This window comes from Penicillium mononematosum, assembly GCF_028829835.1.
Source record: "Penicillium mononematosum strain IBT 11891 chromosome Unknown utg000003l:1.0-8172316.0:1.0-8177699.0, whole genome shotgun sequence".
Classification (NCBI taxonomy): domain Eukaryota; kingdom Fungi; phylum Ascomycota; class Eurotiomycetes; order Eurotiales; family Aspergillaceae; genus Penicillium; species Penicillium mononematosum.
The window spans coordinates 4,469,724-4,486,074 of NW_026643273.1; the positions used below are offsets into that span (position 1 = coordinate 4,469,724).

Below are 16,351 nucleotides of genomic sequence, written 5' to 3' on the forward strand. Positions count from 1 at the left end.
CTGTCTCCATTGGATGTCCCCCGTCCGGACTGAGGTTACCGGATGAAACCATGCATGCAGAGGCCGATCGGGGGCTGCGAGGGTTTGAGGTGAATGTGGAACATTCTACGAAGTTCGGTTTCAGGGTGAGGTTTGGAGGTGTCTGGGGGTGTCGCGCACTCAAGGCTGGGGAATTTACTCTGGGCTGGCTATCCAGGTGGTTCAAAGTAGGAATCGCCCCTGAAGGCTGTCCCAAGGCGTAGAATGATGAAGGGTTATTAATAGGGATATTACATGGACAGGGTTTCCAAGGTTTGATGGCATCTGCGCCCCTGTTCCTCGTGGGCTCGGATTATTTCCTTCGGTGGATTGATCCTTGTTGCATTCCTCGCGAAAGCCGAGAGCCTATCCTTTATGCCATCGACGTACTATCGTACTATCGCATCGGCATTCCATTATTACAGGCAGGAAATGCCGACCAGAATAGTCCACATAGTCCGTATTATCTCGTGATATAATAATGTACTTGACCACAGACTTGCTGTGCCAATTCCCTTAGATCTCATCCTCAAAGGGAATGCTATCCATGGCACCCTGACGTTCCACAGTCCGAGCCGAGGCGCGTGCAGCCAAACGCATCGCCTCGTCTATGACAGTCTTGTACCTGTATGTCTTCTCATCATCCGCAATGTCCTGCCCAGCCTTGCCCTCCGCACGACGCTTCTCACGCCACCGCGCCACCCTGACGGCATAGGCCCCAACAAATGTATCGCCCGCGGCAGTAGTATCCAGGACCCGAGAGACAGGGGCGGCTGGGATATCATTGGTGAAGCGGTGTACTCCATCACTGGGTCCAGACGAGCCGCTATCCGCGGCACTGTACCAAACGCCCTTCGCCCCAAACGTGATAAGGATGTAAGTGACACCCAATTTGTGGAAGTATCGAGCGACCTTTTCATTGCTATCCAAGCCCTCTGCGTCCGGAACCGTGCGAAGCAGTTGCTCCACAGGCGGAGTCATCAGCTCAGCCTCCGTCTCATTGAGGATCAAATGGTCGACAGCAGCGTATACATCCTCGGGCAACCCACCAGGCGGCGCAGGTGCCGGGTTAAGCATAACATCCGGGCCGCACTCAATGCCGCATTTTCCAGCAGCGCGAGCCTTGGCCTTGTAAGAAGCAATCTCACGTAGTATCCCGATAACCGTGTCGACCGGGATTTCGCCCTGCATGACGATAACATCGGGAACGGGCGCCGCTAGCGCCATGCCTAGCACCTCCGGGGTAGGCTGCATGCCGTCGTAATTTGCACCTGGCGAGAACAGAATGCGGTTCTCGCCACCGGCTGACGAGTCCACAATTATCACCGCCACACCCGTGTATGCATTCCCGATGACTTTGACTCGCGACGGGTCGACTCCAGATCTCTCAAGGGTCGGTTTAAGCAAGGCGGAGAAGTGACCGTCCAGAGCCCCTACTGCGCCCATCATCTCGACATTGACGTCGCTTGTGGAGTTCGTGGTGCCGGTTGGCTTGGCTCGGGACATGCGTCCGCATGCGACAGCTTGGTTTGCGCCCTTGCCGCCCGCGCTGGTGAAGTAGGATGAAGAGGTGATTGTCTCGCCTGGGTTTGGAAATCGGGGCGTGACTGAGACCATGTCCGCATTGAGCGATCCAATGACTCGGATAAGAGGTGGCATGATGGACAAGGTGTTTCAGTTCGGTTCGGGGATTGTAGGTCCGGGGGCTGGTTGTGTCTTTGGGTCGGGCTGGGGATGCGGAAAGTTTGGAGGGGTGTAAGTGGGAGAAGACACCAATACTGTAGATTTCAGAGATGCAGGTACACCACGCAGGGGAGGAAGACAGTCCAAAAATTCGGTCGGGTCATTGAGAGACAATCTTGGAAGGGTTGAGGTGGGAAAAGAATTAGAATGACGTCTGGGCGGGGCATCTCAGGAGTGGAATATGTGGGGCGGAAAGCCACATTTCTGTGGATCCGATCTACGTTATACAGCCACGTCTATTTTGACAACATTACTCCGTACATATCTAGAAAATTGAATAATGGCATCCTATCATCCTACTTTGCAAATAAAAATACCTTGATATTAATTGCACAATTGATAGTACCGGTAGGTATCTATTACTTGTGTTGCGAGTGAAAAAAGAAGACGAAGGAGTAACTTGGCGACGAACCTAGCAAGGGAAACGTATACGACCTAGGTCTTCCCACTTACCTTCACGGGTATCACCTCCAGCCAAAGAGAGAGGAAAAAAAAAAAAGGCCAGTAAACTAGGGAGATGTGGGAATTAAAAGAAGTTAAAAAAAATTGTATTGAGCGGAAGTTGAAACCCCCCTGGTTTGTGTACTCCTGGGGTCGAACCAGGTAGTTCACTCACCTGCCATTCTCCCTGTCACGACCTGAAAGGTAAATGCCCAGGGTCCGGTCCATCCACTTCCGAAGGAGGAGTAAGCCACTGAGCTATAAGAGGGTTTCAAGTGACAGTTTTACATTTTAGTTAAATTTAACAAACATCTGGCCAAGCTACCCACACATTACTTATATCATCTTCATCTTTTACCAGATTCTCTCAACCTTACTACATACACTACAACAGAATTGAAAATACACCAGGAGGGTTGTAAAGTGAAATAAGAACTAAGGACTAGAAAAGATTGAAACCAAACCTGCCCCTTCTTATCCATACTCACACATATTGTGTCACATTACATGTAAACCTTGACTTGGATCCTCAAGCTCCAACATTGAAGGTACACACGTCCTACCAATAGAGATAGGAGACTTTCGTATACTGGAAGTGACTACAATATTGTTGTGCTTTACTTTATCTTTTCAATCAACGCTTTGCCATATTAATCACACAACAAACTAATTTACCCGGCTAGTCAGAAATTTATCACTTGCGAGTCCATTACTCGCACAGTCGAACCATGCCTGTTACATGCTTCAGGAGATGATGGGAGGGGGCACAGGCAAGGGGGGTAGACCCAGTCGGGATCTACGAGAAGTAGACACCCGGACTGGAGCAGGCTGTGTAGGCATGCTTGTAGCGGATTTAGCAGTTGACCAGGAGCTGTTCGTTGCCGCAAAAAGCTCGTACATTGTCTTTTTCGCCAGTGTATCAGCAGCTTCGTTGCCGGGGACCCCAGAATGCCCCGGGCTCAAGTGGAGCTCGACATGGACACCGAGCCTATGCAGTGCCTTTGAGTGCTGACTAATTCTTTCCAACAGGTTGGCGACATCGTTCGTAGGGTCGTAAGCCAGGTCTCCACGAATGCGCTTCAGCGCCTCAACGTCATCGGTAAAGACAAAAACCTCCTTTGACATTGCGTGAGGCTTTGAGGTGGTATGCGGGAGGGTTTTAGCGACAGTTGCCCTTTCCTTTCCCATATCGTGAATTGCTATTTCAAGGCTGCACGCAATCCCAAACAGTTCCAGAATAGAACTGTCATCAGTGCTTGTCGGATAATACACGCCCTTTCCCTCCCAATCGGAGGTTGTTAGACACACTGGCCAGACAATACCGACTGCACCGCATAGTGCACGCTGAGACGCATCACTGAAGTACACAAGCCGTTTCTCTACCGTGTCGGGCACGGGGTGTTCAAGTATGTTCTTGGCAAAATTTAAAGCGATGGGGCCCTTGACGTCGGAGATAAAGCCAGAAAACTCGTGGCCGAGTTGCCAGCAGAACCGCTTGCTTGCCTTACTAGTGTTGTTCCTCTTCGCTGGCCTGGACGAACCTGTAGGTGGATCTGGGGATAAGGCGCGCTTTCTTTTCCGGCTGGCCTTTCCGTCAGCCCCGACTGCCACTTGGTGGCTTAACGTTTTGGCTTGTTGTTCAGGGCTGGGAATGCTTAGAGCCGACCCTGGCTGCCCTAGGCCGGGTCTAGGAGACGGATTGGTTGGTACGATGTGCCGATCCGGGTATCGTCGGGATTTGCGGCGGGGGTGTTTTGCTGGCAGGGTAGGACGGTGAGCTTTTGGTGCCGCTGAGGGGATCTCCCCAGGCTCAAGCCCCGCTGGCGTGGCCTGTGCATTGGCCTCGGCGGCGGTGTCAACGTTGTCTTTCACGGAAGGGTCAGCATTAGCTTCGACAACAGGTTTGATAGTGGGTTCGACAGCAGGCTTACCATTACCTTCGACTGCGGGATCCACGTTGCCTTTCACAGAAAGCTCTGCATAAACTTTAGTAGCAGTGTTACCATTAGCCTTGACAACAGGCTCGGTAATAGGATCGGCAGTAGGATTACCATTATCCACAGTAGGCTCAACGTTAGCTTCCACGGCAGGTTTAGCATTAGCATTGACAGCGGTGTCAGTAATGGGGTCGATAGCAGGCTCGCTATTGCCTTCGCCAGTGGGCTCAACGTTGGATCCGCCAGTAGGGTCAGTGCTTAGGTCCCTGGGTAGCAAATTGAGATCTCGATAAACTGGGCTGGAATGGCATGAAATCATTTTTTCTGTGGGAAAAGGAAGAAAAAAAAGAGGAGAATAGGAAGAAGGAGTAGGAGGAAACGGAGGACTGCTGGCAAACGTATCATTTCGACACCTAACGTGTCTAAGCTATAGCATTTTGCTACAGTAGGAACCACCAGATAACACTATATTACAGTTCCTTCATCTAGTCTCGGTACTGTTTCTATTCGATCATATGGTCTCTCCCTCTTTACCACAGCACCTACTACTACAATGCTAAGTTATAACGCCTTACTGGCCCGTGATTCTGTCTGTAGGGGTGTAGAGTAAGAAATCAATGGGAAGAAAACAGAAAGAGACAGGCAAGTTTATTTGCGCTCCATCCTATTTTGTCCGTCTCGCCAGTTTGTCTGCCTCATGATTTCCTGGGATTCTCCTATGGCCGGGGCTCAGATGAAGTTCGATGTGTACCCCAAGCTCATCAAGCGTTTTTGAGTGCCGACTGATTACTTCCAACTGACTCGAAATATCTCCGTTAGGGGGAATAAGGCAAATCCCCACTAATACGCTTGAAGGCGAAGATATCATCAGTGAAGATGAATAGTTCCTTACTCTTGGTATGCAGATGTGATCTGGTCTGTAGCAAGTGATCCTGGAAGAATTCCTTGTCCTGGGGAAGGCTTTGATTGACCATTGTGTGGGGCTTGTCGATATCCTTGATAGCCAATTCTAGGGTGCGTGCGATTCCGAATAAGTCAAGGACCGCGGTGCTATCAATCCCGGAGCGGTATGGTATCCCCTTTCCTTCCCACTCGGGGGATATAAAGCTCTTTGTCCAGACGATTCCGACTGCCACCGTAGAACGACCGTATCAAAGCGTCTGAGAAGTAGACCAGTCGCTTGCATACGTTGTCTGGAATGGGAAGCCGCAGAATATTTTTGGCAATGCCGATGGCCACATAGCCTTCCAGAAAAGAGACGAATCCAGAAACCTCCTGACCAAGCTCCCAGGAGAAACGTTTAACTTCCTTTCTGGTCGCCTTTGATAGTCTGGGAGACTCGACTAGAGAATCTGTGGAGGGCTGCTTCCTTTTCCGGCTGCCCGGTTCAGGAGACGTGTTTCTTGAACGAGTGGGCCCTTCGCTTGGGCCGGACAATTTCCCCAGTCTAGTGACAGACTGGTTCGATCCAGTAGGCGATTTGGTAAGGATTGATTCCTTCAAGCTGGAGATGGAGTTACCCAGGTCCGTGACTGACTCGGTCAGGTGGGCGATGGTTCTTTTCATGTTCGCGACTGATTCCGTCACAACCGAGATTGCTGTATTCGGACCGGTGGGAGGGTCGCTTGGACCGGGGGTTGGTTCGTTCGGGCTTGCTGGAGACTCATTGAGGTTGGAAGATGCTTTCTTCAGGACGGTAGTGGATTCGTCGAGACCTAGTACATAACAGCATTATGCTCCTTTCTCAGCCTAGAACTACTTGACAGCCTACTATAGCAAATGGGCTGTGGTGGTAGGAGGCAAAGCCGCTGCCACTGGTGGGGCTACGAAACTGCATTTCTAGCTTTGCTAGTGCGAGGCAGACCAAGTTCTGCCTCGGCCCGTTTTGACATGTCATAGGCAGTCTCGTTGGCCGGGATACCCCCATAACCTGGACTCAAATGCAGCTCCAGGTGGAGGTCCCTTTGGACAATGAGCTGAGACAGGTCACAAATCGTCTTCACCAGGGAGGCATGAGCTCCCCCCACCTTGTTGGAAAGTGTGCCAGCTAACCGCTGTAGTGCATACCAGCCATCGGTAAACACTATTACCTCCCTCATGTCGTGGGTGTGCGACATGGTTCGTGTTGAACCAGGAGGGAAAAAGGTTGACGGGGCGGGATATTGGCCAGACACGGAATAGGCTGCATTTCCGATGAAGTCGAGAGCAAATTCCATGTCCTTTTCACAAGCTGCTTCATTGCCGTGTCGGGAATAGGGTATTCGAGTATGTTGTTAGCTAAATCTAAACCCATAGAGCCCTTGACGTTGGAAAAAAATCCAGAAAACCCGTGGTCGAGTTCCCAGCAGAACCGTTTGGTTATCTTACTAGTGTTGTTCCTTTTCGACGGTCAGGGCGAATATATAAGTGGATCTGTAGATGAGGTGGGCTTTCTTTTTCCGGCTGGCCTTCTCGTCTGCCTGGGCTGCCACTTGGTGGCTTAGCGTTTTAGGTTGTCGTTTAGGGCGGGGAATGCTGGGAACTAACGCTGGCTACCCTGGGCCCGGTTGCGCAGATGGAATGATTGATCGGGCGTGCCGATCCTGGTCCACGATTGATTCCGTTAACACAGAGACTGATGTATTCAAACCAGTAGGCAAATTGTTTGGACCAGCAGTTGGTTGGTTCAGGCTTGTGGGAGATTTGCGGCCGGGCTCGTCCCGTTCTAGCTCTTCGATTCTGGCCCGGAGTTGACTTATCCCAGAATCATCCTCCGGTTGTTGAGGAGCACGGGTCGAGGGCATTATTGAACTGGTTGGTGATTCTCCGGGATGGGGTTTTCGGGCTGACCCGCCTGATAGAGCCTGATAAACCTGATAGAGCCTGATAAACTGTAGGTGCCCCCTTCATCATTTCAGTCAGGTCTGAGAGAGCGGCAGCAACCTTTTCTGACTCCGTACGCGGAGGGGCAGCGTACTCTGAGGCCTGGTTTCCTAACGCTTGCCTGACGAAAGCGACCGTTTTCGGGATTTTTACTTTATCCCAGGACAGCATACTGGTTCGGACTGCAGCACTGATGACCTGGTTGTTGAGACCGGCAACCCAGGCCTGTGCGAGCTCGGACTGGTCCTCCGCCCCCACTTGAGAACTAAGAAGCCGGACTGATTCGGTGTACTCTTCGAAAGGACGAGCAGGCTTGCATGCACACGTCGAATTTGTTCACAACCTTCCCTTCAAAGGGGAACTGATTGATCAATTGTTGAGAGAACAGCTCAAAGCTGTCCTGAGTTTCCTGTGGGAGAGTGTGTGCGAACTCTAATGCGGGCCCCCGAAGACCCGACATCAATGTCATGGCTTGTGCTTCCTGGAGCCTTGCCGGAAGGGTAGCACGGTGAGTTCTCTGGGGCGCTCAGGGGGATCTCCTTAGGCTCAAGCCCCGCTGGTATGACCTGTGCAATGCCTTCCACAAAAGTGTCAGCATAGCTTCGACAGCAGGCTCACCATTGGGCTTAGCGCTTAGGCCCTCGGGTAGTAAATCGATGCCGGGTAAACGGGGCCGGAGTGGCATGAAATCATTTTTGCTGAATGCGAAGATCTGGGAAGAGGAAGAGGAGAAGAAGAAAAAGAAGGAGAAGGAGGGTAAAAAGAAGAAGGAGCAGAAGGGAACCCAGTACTAGTCCCGAAGGTACCGCTGTGACATGTCCCCGTACAACCCACAAACTCGGTCCATCGAGACATCCCAAACACTGCCCTTCCTGTCGAACATCCCATATGCTTGGGCTCGAAGAGAAGTATAGTAAGGCAGAAGTAATGGTCTAGAGACAAAGAACTGAAATCTCAGTGAGGCAGAATTGAGAGCTGACTTGGATATGTTGGCAGATCATATGTCGGTTGCTGCTCAGCTGCGTCCGGAGCAAAAGCGATACCAGGTATTGCCACCTACTGAGTGTGCTGTTGAAGCCAATGTTGAGTATTGTCGGAGCCCTTGTCGAGGCTGTGGTTTGGGGCTACACGAGGCAGGCACACTGGTATATTCTTTTCTTCTGCAACCTCGAGGTCAAAGATCTTGTTTCACCTCGTGCTTATTGTCTCCTTTCAATCTCAAACTATGAGAGCGTCCTCTACCCAAATTTTCAAATTCATCCCAGTCATATTATTGTCATCATCCACCAAATCTGAATCATGGCTTCTATAGCCACATCAGTTGCCATTGGTGATAAGTTCAAAATTCCATAATCTGACCCCAATATTTGCTGTTGACCCATTCGAACCACCTGTTAACCATGTTATTGATGTCAACGCAGCGGCTGTCCTTCAGGCTCTCGCGCGTGCTGTTCTCGAATACCTCGGGGAGCCTGTGGTAGAGACTTACCCTTCGCCTAAACCTCCCCTAGCCAATGTCGAGCCCAACCTGCAGCCGAAGCCTGCCTCGACTGATTACCGACCTGTCCGGCCCACTCGCAGCAGAACCGCACCTCAACCGGTGGCCAATCTGTCGAGCCCCCTGAACTCAAGAAAAATGCATGCGCCAAAATGAAAGTGTCAAGGATTAGAGAGGATTGATGGAAAGGTTCTCTTGGGAGCTTGGCCAAGAGTTCATTGGGTTTGTCTTTCACGTCAATGGCGCAATTGCCAAGGATATTGCGAAAGGAATCGTCAACCGCCCCATTTAACCAAAAGTACATAAGCGTCTCATATGATTTTGTGATGCTCCTATCGCCGAGGGGAAGGTCGCCGCCGTTGTCTGGCAGGAAAGCTTGGTCTTTTCGGAATCGCACGGTATGGGAATCAGTGATACGGTGGAAGTATTTACCAACAAATTCGCATCTCCACAACAAAGACAAGGAGGTTTTGATCTTTACAGATGATTGTAATACGCACAGACGCATTCATGGACACCTTTCCTATTACCCCGATGAAGATATGGCTCTTCAAATAGATGCCATCACTCAGCATTCGAAGACATATTTGCCCGGAATCTCGACACAGATCATATCCAACCAGCCTATCATGAACAAGGAAGCCTTCTTTTTCACTTGTGACATTAATGTGCTGAGTCACATGGGTGGGGACATGCCCTACCTCCCCGAAGAAGACTTTCCTCATCAATTGGAAAAAGATCAGTGAGCGTTCAGATATACTACCGTGGCGTGCACCTCGAGCTACACCTCAGCCCCGGCCATTCCAGAGTGGCGGGGAATGTGTCGACCGATACAATGACCAACGAAACCCAAAATCAGCTCATCGACGAAACAGCAGTTGCTTGACCGGTGATGGAGTAGGTCAAGGGCCAATCAAGCAAAGACTACCCCCTAACCTAAGTTCTGCCAGCGCTCCCTCCGGCACCAGCGCCTGGTACCTAGGATACGAATGACGAATAAGGGCAAAGTGAGCAACATAGGAAGGATGTTGTAATACTAACACCTTAATAGTGTACTGTGTGTCAGTTATGGGATTAATATGGCCAAATTCTGATTTAAAAAACTAGTAAATAATTAAACTTACCTCTAGTGTACATTAAAGTGAAAGGAAACATAAGTACGGACTCAAAAGCCAAACCTGCGAGGAAAACGCATGCTAGTTATTAAATTCAATGCTCTAGCTTTCTTAGTACTTGATATTAGGTGCACAAATCATAGAAGTATCCATTGCAGAAATTACTTGAATCCAATCAACATAAAGCGTATCCCAAGTTAGGCATCGACCTCGTCAGAAGTAGCAGCGTATTACAAGTCCAAATTTATTCGAAGCAACACAAAAGTCGATCGTTGCACTGTTGCCTTTCAGATTAATTGCTTTACTCTGATGTATATGTCTCAAAATGTCAATCGAGAAGGGGAAAGAATCATACTGCAGAAATCACCCATGGCCTTGTGTCCAGACCGATTTATGACGTCCTAATATAAGCGCAAATGATAAAGAGAAGTACATTTGACATAAACTTAAAGCATCGTGCGGCTGTGACAGAGCCTGGACAAAGATTGAGCTTAGAAAAAGGACCCTTCTCCTCGATTTGCACACTCCTGGGGTCAAACTAGGCAGCCAACAAATTTGAACAATAACAACTTGAAAGCCGATGGAATGGCCCGAGTCACTCTTTTGTTTCCCCCTTGTCTGTTATACTTTCTGCGGCAGAGAAATTGTGAATACACGCATCGCCGTAGATGATCAAAGAAGAACAAGAGCAGATTTCCTAAGGCAGGTGGTTTCCTTTATATATTGGGTGGGTAATTAGTCACGTGTCGTGGCCCTAGGCCAGGCACAGACTAGCGCTTAACCTTATCTCTGCTGTGGGTCTCACTTTGTCTTCTTCGTCTACCCATCTACCCGCCAGCTAGTTTTGTAGATCGGTGACTTGGAATAAATGGGAGTCTGTTAGTATCGACTATTTGGAAGTGGTAATAGAGTAAGAGACAGGGCCTGTTTGTAAGCCTGTATATTATTATGCTTTGATTACCCAAATATGAAGCTACCTAGGTAACAAGATATAAAGAAACTATAAACCAGAGATATGAAGTAATTCAGGTGTTAAGTTAGCACTCCAAAGACAAAGTGATTATAATGATAAAGTGAATTACATATGAAGTGAATATGAAATAAGTTTCAGATTAGACATAAAGCGACAAGAAAAAAACAAAAAAGTGCCCCGCCTCTCTCCGCCCCCCCCGGTTTCGTCAACTCCTGGAGTCGACCACCGGAACTAACTAGGCTATTTGAGGTGCCCAGCTCGGATTTACCCCTTTTTCCGGGTTGAGGCGGTTTTCAGGGGCAGAATCCAGGGATATAAAAACCTGGCCCTTCCCCGTTGTTACCAAGCCCAGTTAGTTACAATTTAATCCATTCCTTTTACCCAATTTGTGTGTGTTTGTGGGCTTGCGAGCCCGTTTTAGTCTGTACTCCATCTGAGCCTTGTCTACAAGTTCGTGAATAGCCTGCCACAGCTACAAGGGGATTTCTTAGAATTTTTGTCTTTTTTTTTAAATTTATGGGACCCTTTGGGCGCAAAATAGGAAGGAACCAACCCCCACCCAACTACATCATCTTTACCTGACAAGAAGAAATCTGCCTGCATGCTATCGTCATGGTGGGTCTATCAAGGTTGTGAAATGGTGGATGAGATAGATTCGTGTACTCGCCCTACACACAGTATTGTTTGCCAAGGAATTCTCATCCACATCTCAATTGTCATTCGCATGTCATTCATACATCCTATCCACATTGATAATACTCTTATAAATCTCACTAATTCATGCCATCCATAAGACTACTTTGGCCGGATGGCCAATGAAAGGTATCCTGGGAAGTTGAGAGGGCCTGCAGTGGCCCTAGTGACTTTAGGTCCAGCGAAGGACAAAATATATCCCGGCACGGGCCTGTTCTTACGTTGCTCGGCTATTAGGCTTTCATTTCGAGATTTTATAGGGACAGACAGATGGAGTTCTGTCTGAGCCCGCCTCGACATATCATGGGCCGCTTCATTGCTAGGGATACTAGGTAACTATATCCCGGACTCAAATGGAGCTCTAGGTGGATATCCCTAGCGGCAAGAAGATGTGAGAGGTCCGAGATTGTCCTAATCAGGGGGCTACAATACAATGTGTGGAACTGTGCCCTTCAAGGGCTGGAGTGCCCGCACGTAGTCCGTGAATACTATCACCTCCATCTTTCTGTCGTGCGTATAGGACATGGTTCGTGTCGAATCCGGAGGGAAAAAGGGCGATGCGGCGGACTCTTGGTCGGACACGGAACACGCTTCGTCGTCGATGAAGTCGAGGGCAAACTTCATCCCGCAGGCAATGGCGTACAGTTCGACGACGCCTGAATCGGTAGTTTTAGAAGGGTACCCAACACCCAACCCATCCCATTCTGGTTCTGACGTTGGGGCTTTCCAGACTGTTCCCACAGCAGCAGTGGATGAACCCCAAATTTTTGCACGCGTTGCCGTACAAAATTATTCTGTGAGCAAGCCTTCGCGGTATAGGGTGTGTCCCCGGCGACGACTACTAGTGGCAGACCATGTGCGCGGACCATAGGTGCAGGTCCTGAAGAGTCCGCGAGGCCTGAATCGTCCCGTACCCGTCAAAATCGAGGTGATATCTTCCCTTGAGAACATTGTTGGATATGTTGCTTTTGACCGCAATGTAGAGGCGCTCGTCGGACAATCGCACGCCGGGCTCCAGTGGTTCCCATCCTCATCCCATTAACTGCTGTATCCAGGTCACCCACCCCGGACCCCGACATCATCTCGTTTGTCCCCTTGTGGTCTGGAATTATGGTAGAACAGACAAATTCTGGCCAAGTTCCACACAGGACTTCGGATATGCTTTTGCTTTTTGGAAGTTGGAAATAGATGCGGCGGATTCAACTCTAGTCATTTGTATTTCAGACTGGTGCTGGCTTGTAGGTCTCTTAGCCGGTTATAATGAGGCGCAGTTGTTGCATTTTGCCTGGGGTGCCAAGCTCGTCTCGGTATTGGAGCCTCAGATGGGAGCTGAAATGGAATGGGGTAAATGATGAACGTCAAGAGAGACACAGGGAAGGTGACAGGCCCACGGCACTTGAATACGATCGCTTGTGCTTTGGACTGGTGGTGGGTTGTAGACTTGGAGCCAGTTGAAAGATTGAAATGACATCTCTTCCATTTTCGGATATAGGTAGGTGGGGCAGGACTGGTTAGGATCAGGCCTCAATTTCCCTAGGTCAGACGTTAGTTCCCTTGACACATTCGTGGTGTGGCTTGGCGCGCAGACAACTGCCCTTGTGGACACACGTCCGTTTGTGACTTCCTCCCATGTATGGCCTCAGTTCTCGGATCCCCAAATTGCCGCAGGTGTGATGCGTCTCAGCTATATTTTGGGGCGACATCGCAAAAACATCGCAGATTGTGTATTGTTGGGTGCAAGGGTGAGCTGTACCCAATGTTGTGAACTGTGTTCAGGTGGTCCGTAAATGGTAGTATCTGGCCTGTTCGAGAGACAAAACAGTATTCAAGGAATATGTTTGAGAGCATTAGTATTGCTCGTGCACATGAAGACGCCCCTGGTGACGATGTGACGGTGTGAATTGGTCTGTGATGCGGTTACTCCATGAAGGGGAGAGATTGACATGTGCCCCAACCTATGCAGTCGAAGATAAGCATGCGCTGGCTGTAGACCTCTGGCGTAAATCCCCCAGTGTGGGCTATGCTTACCAGTACCGGTGTACCTTTCAGGGCAGAAGCGGATGATATATTAGGTGGCTCCAGCTTTCGCTGGCCTTTGCACCTTTGTTGCGACAATTGGTCAGCTTGGGGGATGGAAGCGAGGTTTGGGTGAAATAATTCACGGTCAAAATAACAGTGAGCAAAAACAGGGTGAGTAGGGAGGAGAACGAGTGCGGATTTTCCAAGGTAGGTGGTTTCGTTTATATATAGGGTCTGTCTTAGTCACGTGCCAGATCCCTAGGCCAGGTATAGACTAGTGCTCAACCTTATCTCTACTGTGGGTCTCACTTTGTCTTCGCCTAGCCGGCAGATTTATAAATCCGTGACGTGGAATAAATGGGAGTCTGGTTAGAATTGACCATTGGAAGTGGTACTAGAGTGAAAGCTAGGGTTTCTTTGTGGCCTAATGAGGTTGTATATATTATGCTTTGATTAACCAAATATGAAGCCAACCAGATATATAGATGTACTAGATGTGATATAATAGAGATGTTTAAGCTAATAATCCAAAGTCAAAGTGAACATGATGATAGAGGTAATTAGATATGAAGTGAATATGAAGTTAGTTTAAGATTAGACCTAAAGCGACAAAAAAAAAAAGAAAAGGAAAAGGAAAAAGAAACCCCCCCTGGGTTTGCACAATCCTGGGATCGAACCAGGGGCATGTGCAAACCTAACCACACTCCCTGTCACGACCTGTGGGCAACGGCCAATTAGGTTCTCCGGAACCAACTAGGCTATAAGGGGGTATCTTGACAATACTTGCCTTTTTTCTAAATTTATAGGAATCTGCGCGCCCCAAATAGGAAGGAACCACCGATATCATCTTTCCTGGCGAGACGAAATTTAATATTATGCTGCGTCCTATCACCAGAATGGGTTTGTCAAGGTTGTGGCTGGATAGAAAATGGGAAATAGCACTCGTGTACTCGACTTTCAACACGTTATTATGTATGTTTTGCCAACGAACTCTCAGTCACATCTTAATCATCATTCACATGTCAATCATACATACTATTTTACTATTTACATTGACAACACTGACAAATTTCGTAGGTCCATATGACCTAGTAAGTCGCAACATGAACCAACCCCCCCCCCCCCCCTTCTTCTTCTTTTCTTCTTTTCCCAACCTAAAACCACTCCGTAGTCAACAGCGGCAAGCGAGCCGCAGTGGTGGGAGAGGCAAGACAGCTATTACTGTGGTGGGGATAGCCAAGAGACTATTTTGGCCGAATGGCCAAGGAAAGGTGGCTGGGGAAGTTGAGGGGGGATGTAGTGGCCCCGGTGACTTCGGGTCCAGCAAAGGACACAGTCCATCCCAACACAGGCCTGTTACCCTGCTTCTCGGCCAGTAACATTGCCTCTCTCTCCTTGATAGTGCGAGACAGATTAGTCTCTACCTCGGCTCGTCTTGACATATCGTGGGCAGCCTCGTTGCCCGGGATGTCTCCGTGACCTGGACTCCAATGCAGCTCCAGGTGCACGTCCTTTTGCACTAGAAGCTGGGATAGGTCACAAATTGTCTTCAGGAGGGGGTCATGGGGTCCTCCCACCTTATTGGCAAGTGTGCCAGTTAACCGCTGCAGTGCATACCAGTCATCGGTAAACACTATTAACTCCCTCTTCATGTCGTGGGTGTGCGACATGGTTCGCGCAGTTCCCGGCGGAAAACAGCTTGACTGGGCGGAATCCTCGCTGGAGACAGCAAATGCAGTATGGCTAATATAATCGAGCGCGAATTTCATTGCACAGGCAATCGCGTAGAGCTCTACGACGCCTGAATTCCTAGTCTTGGAAGGATACCCAACGCCCAATCCATCCCATTCGGGTAGAGACGTTGGGGACCTCCAAACTATCCCCACAGCGGCAGAGGAGTCACGGAGACATGCATCACCATAGAGAACTAGCCTGCGAGTAACCTGTTGGGGAACAGGGAGGTCATGAATGTAGCGAGCGACCTCATCGGCGTCCTTGCGGTTGGATATGATGATCGAACCACAGAACTTGTATCCAAGCCCAACACAGGTTTTTCGAATTATCTTTTGCTTCTTCGCTGTGGGTCCCAGATCCGGTGGGTTCGACTGGGATTGCTTGCGCTTTAGACTCGCCGTGGGTCGTGGCTGATGTGGCTGCTTGGACTGTGGCTCCGGCGACTGGGATCGCCTCTGTTCTAAGCTCGCGGTGGGTTGCGGATCTTGCAGCTCGTCGAACTGTGGCTCCGGGGACGGGTTTGCAGATCGGACCCGTCGATCCGGGCCTCGTCTACCTGTGGGCTGATGGAGGGTTGGTGGATGTCGGGCGCGCTGGTGACTCGCTGGGGATTGTGGTATTTCGCCCTCCTCCAGGGATGGTGATCTTGGCGGGGAGGGAACGGGATCTGCAAGAGGTGGATTTTTATGTTCGGGGTGGGTGGCGGATTCAGAGACAGAGCCAGAAGGAGGCTCAAGGACGGAGCCAACTGATGGCTCGTCAACAGAGGCAGGAGTCTCGACGACAGGTTCAACGGTTGGATCAGTGGCAGTTGATTCTGCCATAATGGGCTTCGAGGTGGGTAGAGTAGTTGTATGAAATGGGACGATTAATGGATCAAGTGAGGGACAGACAAAAGAATTGATGAGAGGGGAGACGATAGAGAGGAGGGGGGGGGAAGAGAAAAAGAAAACAAATGAAGGAACTCCTGCTGGTTGTGACCTACACGTAAGGCGAGACGACAGGAGACAAGCCTAGCACGCGTTTGCGAAGGAATCCTCGAGCAGTTCGTCCCCAACCTCGGTCCTTTAAACATTTACTTATGCGATGCTCCAATACGTTCACGATATAGCGATACAGGGATCAACTGACCAGAAAGCCTCAGTTCATCGAAGTGGGAAGGGAAAGGAATTTATTATTCGGCGGCAGTTACCAGCCCCGCGGAAGTTGAGTTCTTTACAATTGCGAGTGAAAATAGAAATTCGTGATATACGCAAGGAACGAGCTTGTGTCCCGACTAGTATCTGCGTGTAGGTCCATGGAATCCATCACTGGGCCA

The 16,351-nt window shown here is 49.6% G+C and overlaps 7 protein-coding genes across 7 annotated transcripts; 1 reads left to right on the forward strand and 6 right to left on the reverse strand.

Annotated features, from left to right (window-relative positions):
• Nucleotides 1-534: 534 nt before the first annotated feature.
• N7519_006697 (ribokinase) lies at nucleotides 535-1,677 on the reverse strand (the record flags this gene model as incomplete). Its single annotated transcript, XM_057293473.1, has 1 exon — nucleotides 535-1,677. One exon carries the CDS (start codon nucleotides 1,675-1,677, stop codon nucleotides 535-537), a length of 1,143 nt encoding a protein of 380 aa, XP_057148284.1.
• Nucleotides 1,678-2,946: 1,269 nt separating this feature from the next.
• N7519_006698 (ribonuclease H family protein) lies at nucleotides 2,947-4,458 on the reverse strand (the record flags this gene model as incomplete). The annotated part of the gene is made up of 1 exon (XM_057293474.1): nucleotides 2,947-4,458. The coding sequence occupies one exon, from the start codon at nucleotides 4,456-4,458 to the stop codon at nucleotides 2,947-2,949; it is 1,512 nt and encodes a 503-aa protein (XP_057148285.1).
• Nucleotides 4,459-4,954: 496 nt separating this feature from the next.
• N7519_006699 (uncharacterized protein) lies at nucleotides 4,955-6,256 on the reverse strand (the record flags this gene model as incomplete). Its single annotated transcript, XM_057293475.1, has 3 exons — nucleotides 4,955-5,248; nucleotides 5,328-5,854; nucleotides 6,004-6,256. 3 exons carry the CDS (start codon nucleotides 6,254-6,256, stop codon nucleotides 4,955-4,957), a joined length of 1,074 nt encoding a protein of 357 aa, XP_057148286.1.
• Nucleotides 6,257-6,884: 628 nt separating this feature from the next.
• On the reverse strand, nucleotides 6,885-7,686 carry N7519_006700 (uncharacterized protein; the record flags this gene model as incomplete). Its single annotated transcript, XM_057293476.1, has 3 exons — nucleotides 6,885-7,313; nucleotides 7,433-7,578; nucleotides 7,620-7,686. 3 exons carry the CDS (start codon nucleotides 7,684-7,686, stop codon nucleotides 6,885-6,887), a joined length of 642 nt encoding a protein of 213 aa, XP_057148287.1.
• Nucleotides 7,687-8,300: 614 nt separating this feature from the next.
• On the forward strand, nucleotides 8,301-8,655 carry N7519_006701 (uncharacterized protein; the record flags this gene model as incomplete). The annotated part of the gene is made up of 2 exons (XM_057293477.1): nucleotides 8,301-8,331; nucleotides 8,423-8,655. 2 exons carry the CDS (start codon nucleotides 8,301-8,303, stop codon nucleotides 8,653-8,655), a joined length of 264 nt encoding a protein of 87 aa, XP_057148288.1.
• Nucleotides 8,656-11,703: 3,048 nt separating this feature from the next.
• On the reverse strand, nucleotides 11,704-12,231 carry N7519_006702 (uncharacterized protein; the record flags this gene model as incomplete). The annotated part of the gene is made up of 2 exons (XM_057293478.1): nucleotides 11,704-12,011; nucleotides 12,195-12,231. The coding sequence occupies 2 exons, from the start codon at nucleotides 12,229-12,231 to the stop codon at nucleotides 11,704-11,706; spliced, it is 345 nt and encodes a 114-aa protein (XP_057148289.1).
• Nucleotides 12,232-14,543: 2,312 nt separating this feature from the next.
• N7519_006703 (uncharacterized protein) lies at nucleotides 14,544-15,857 on the reverse strand (the record flags this gene model as incomplete). Its single annotated transcript, XM_057293479.1, has 1 exon — nucleotides 14,544-15,857. The coding sequence occupies one exon, from the start codon at nucleotides 15,855-15,857 to the stop codon at nucleotides 14,544-14,546; it is 1,314 nt and encodes a 437-aa protein (XP_057148290.1).
• Nucleotides 15,858-16,351: the final 494 nt, after the last annotated feature.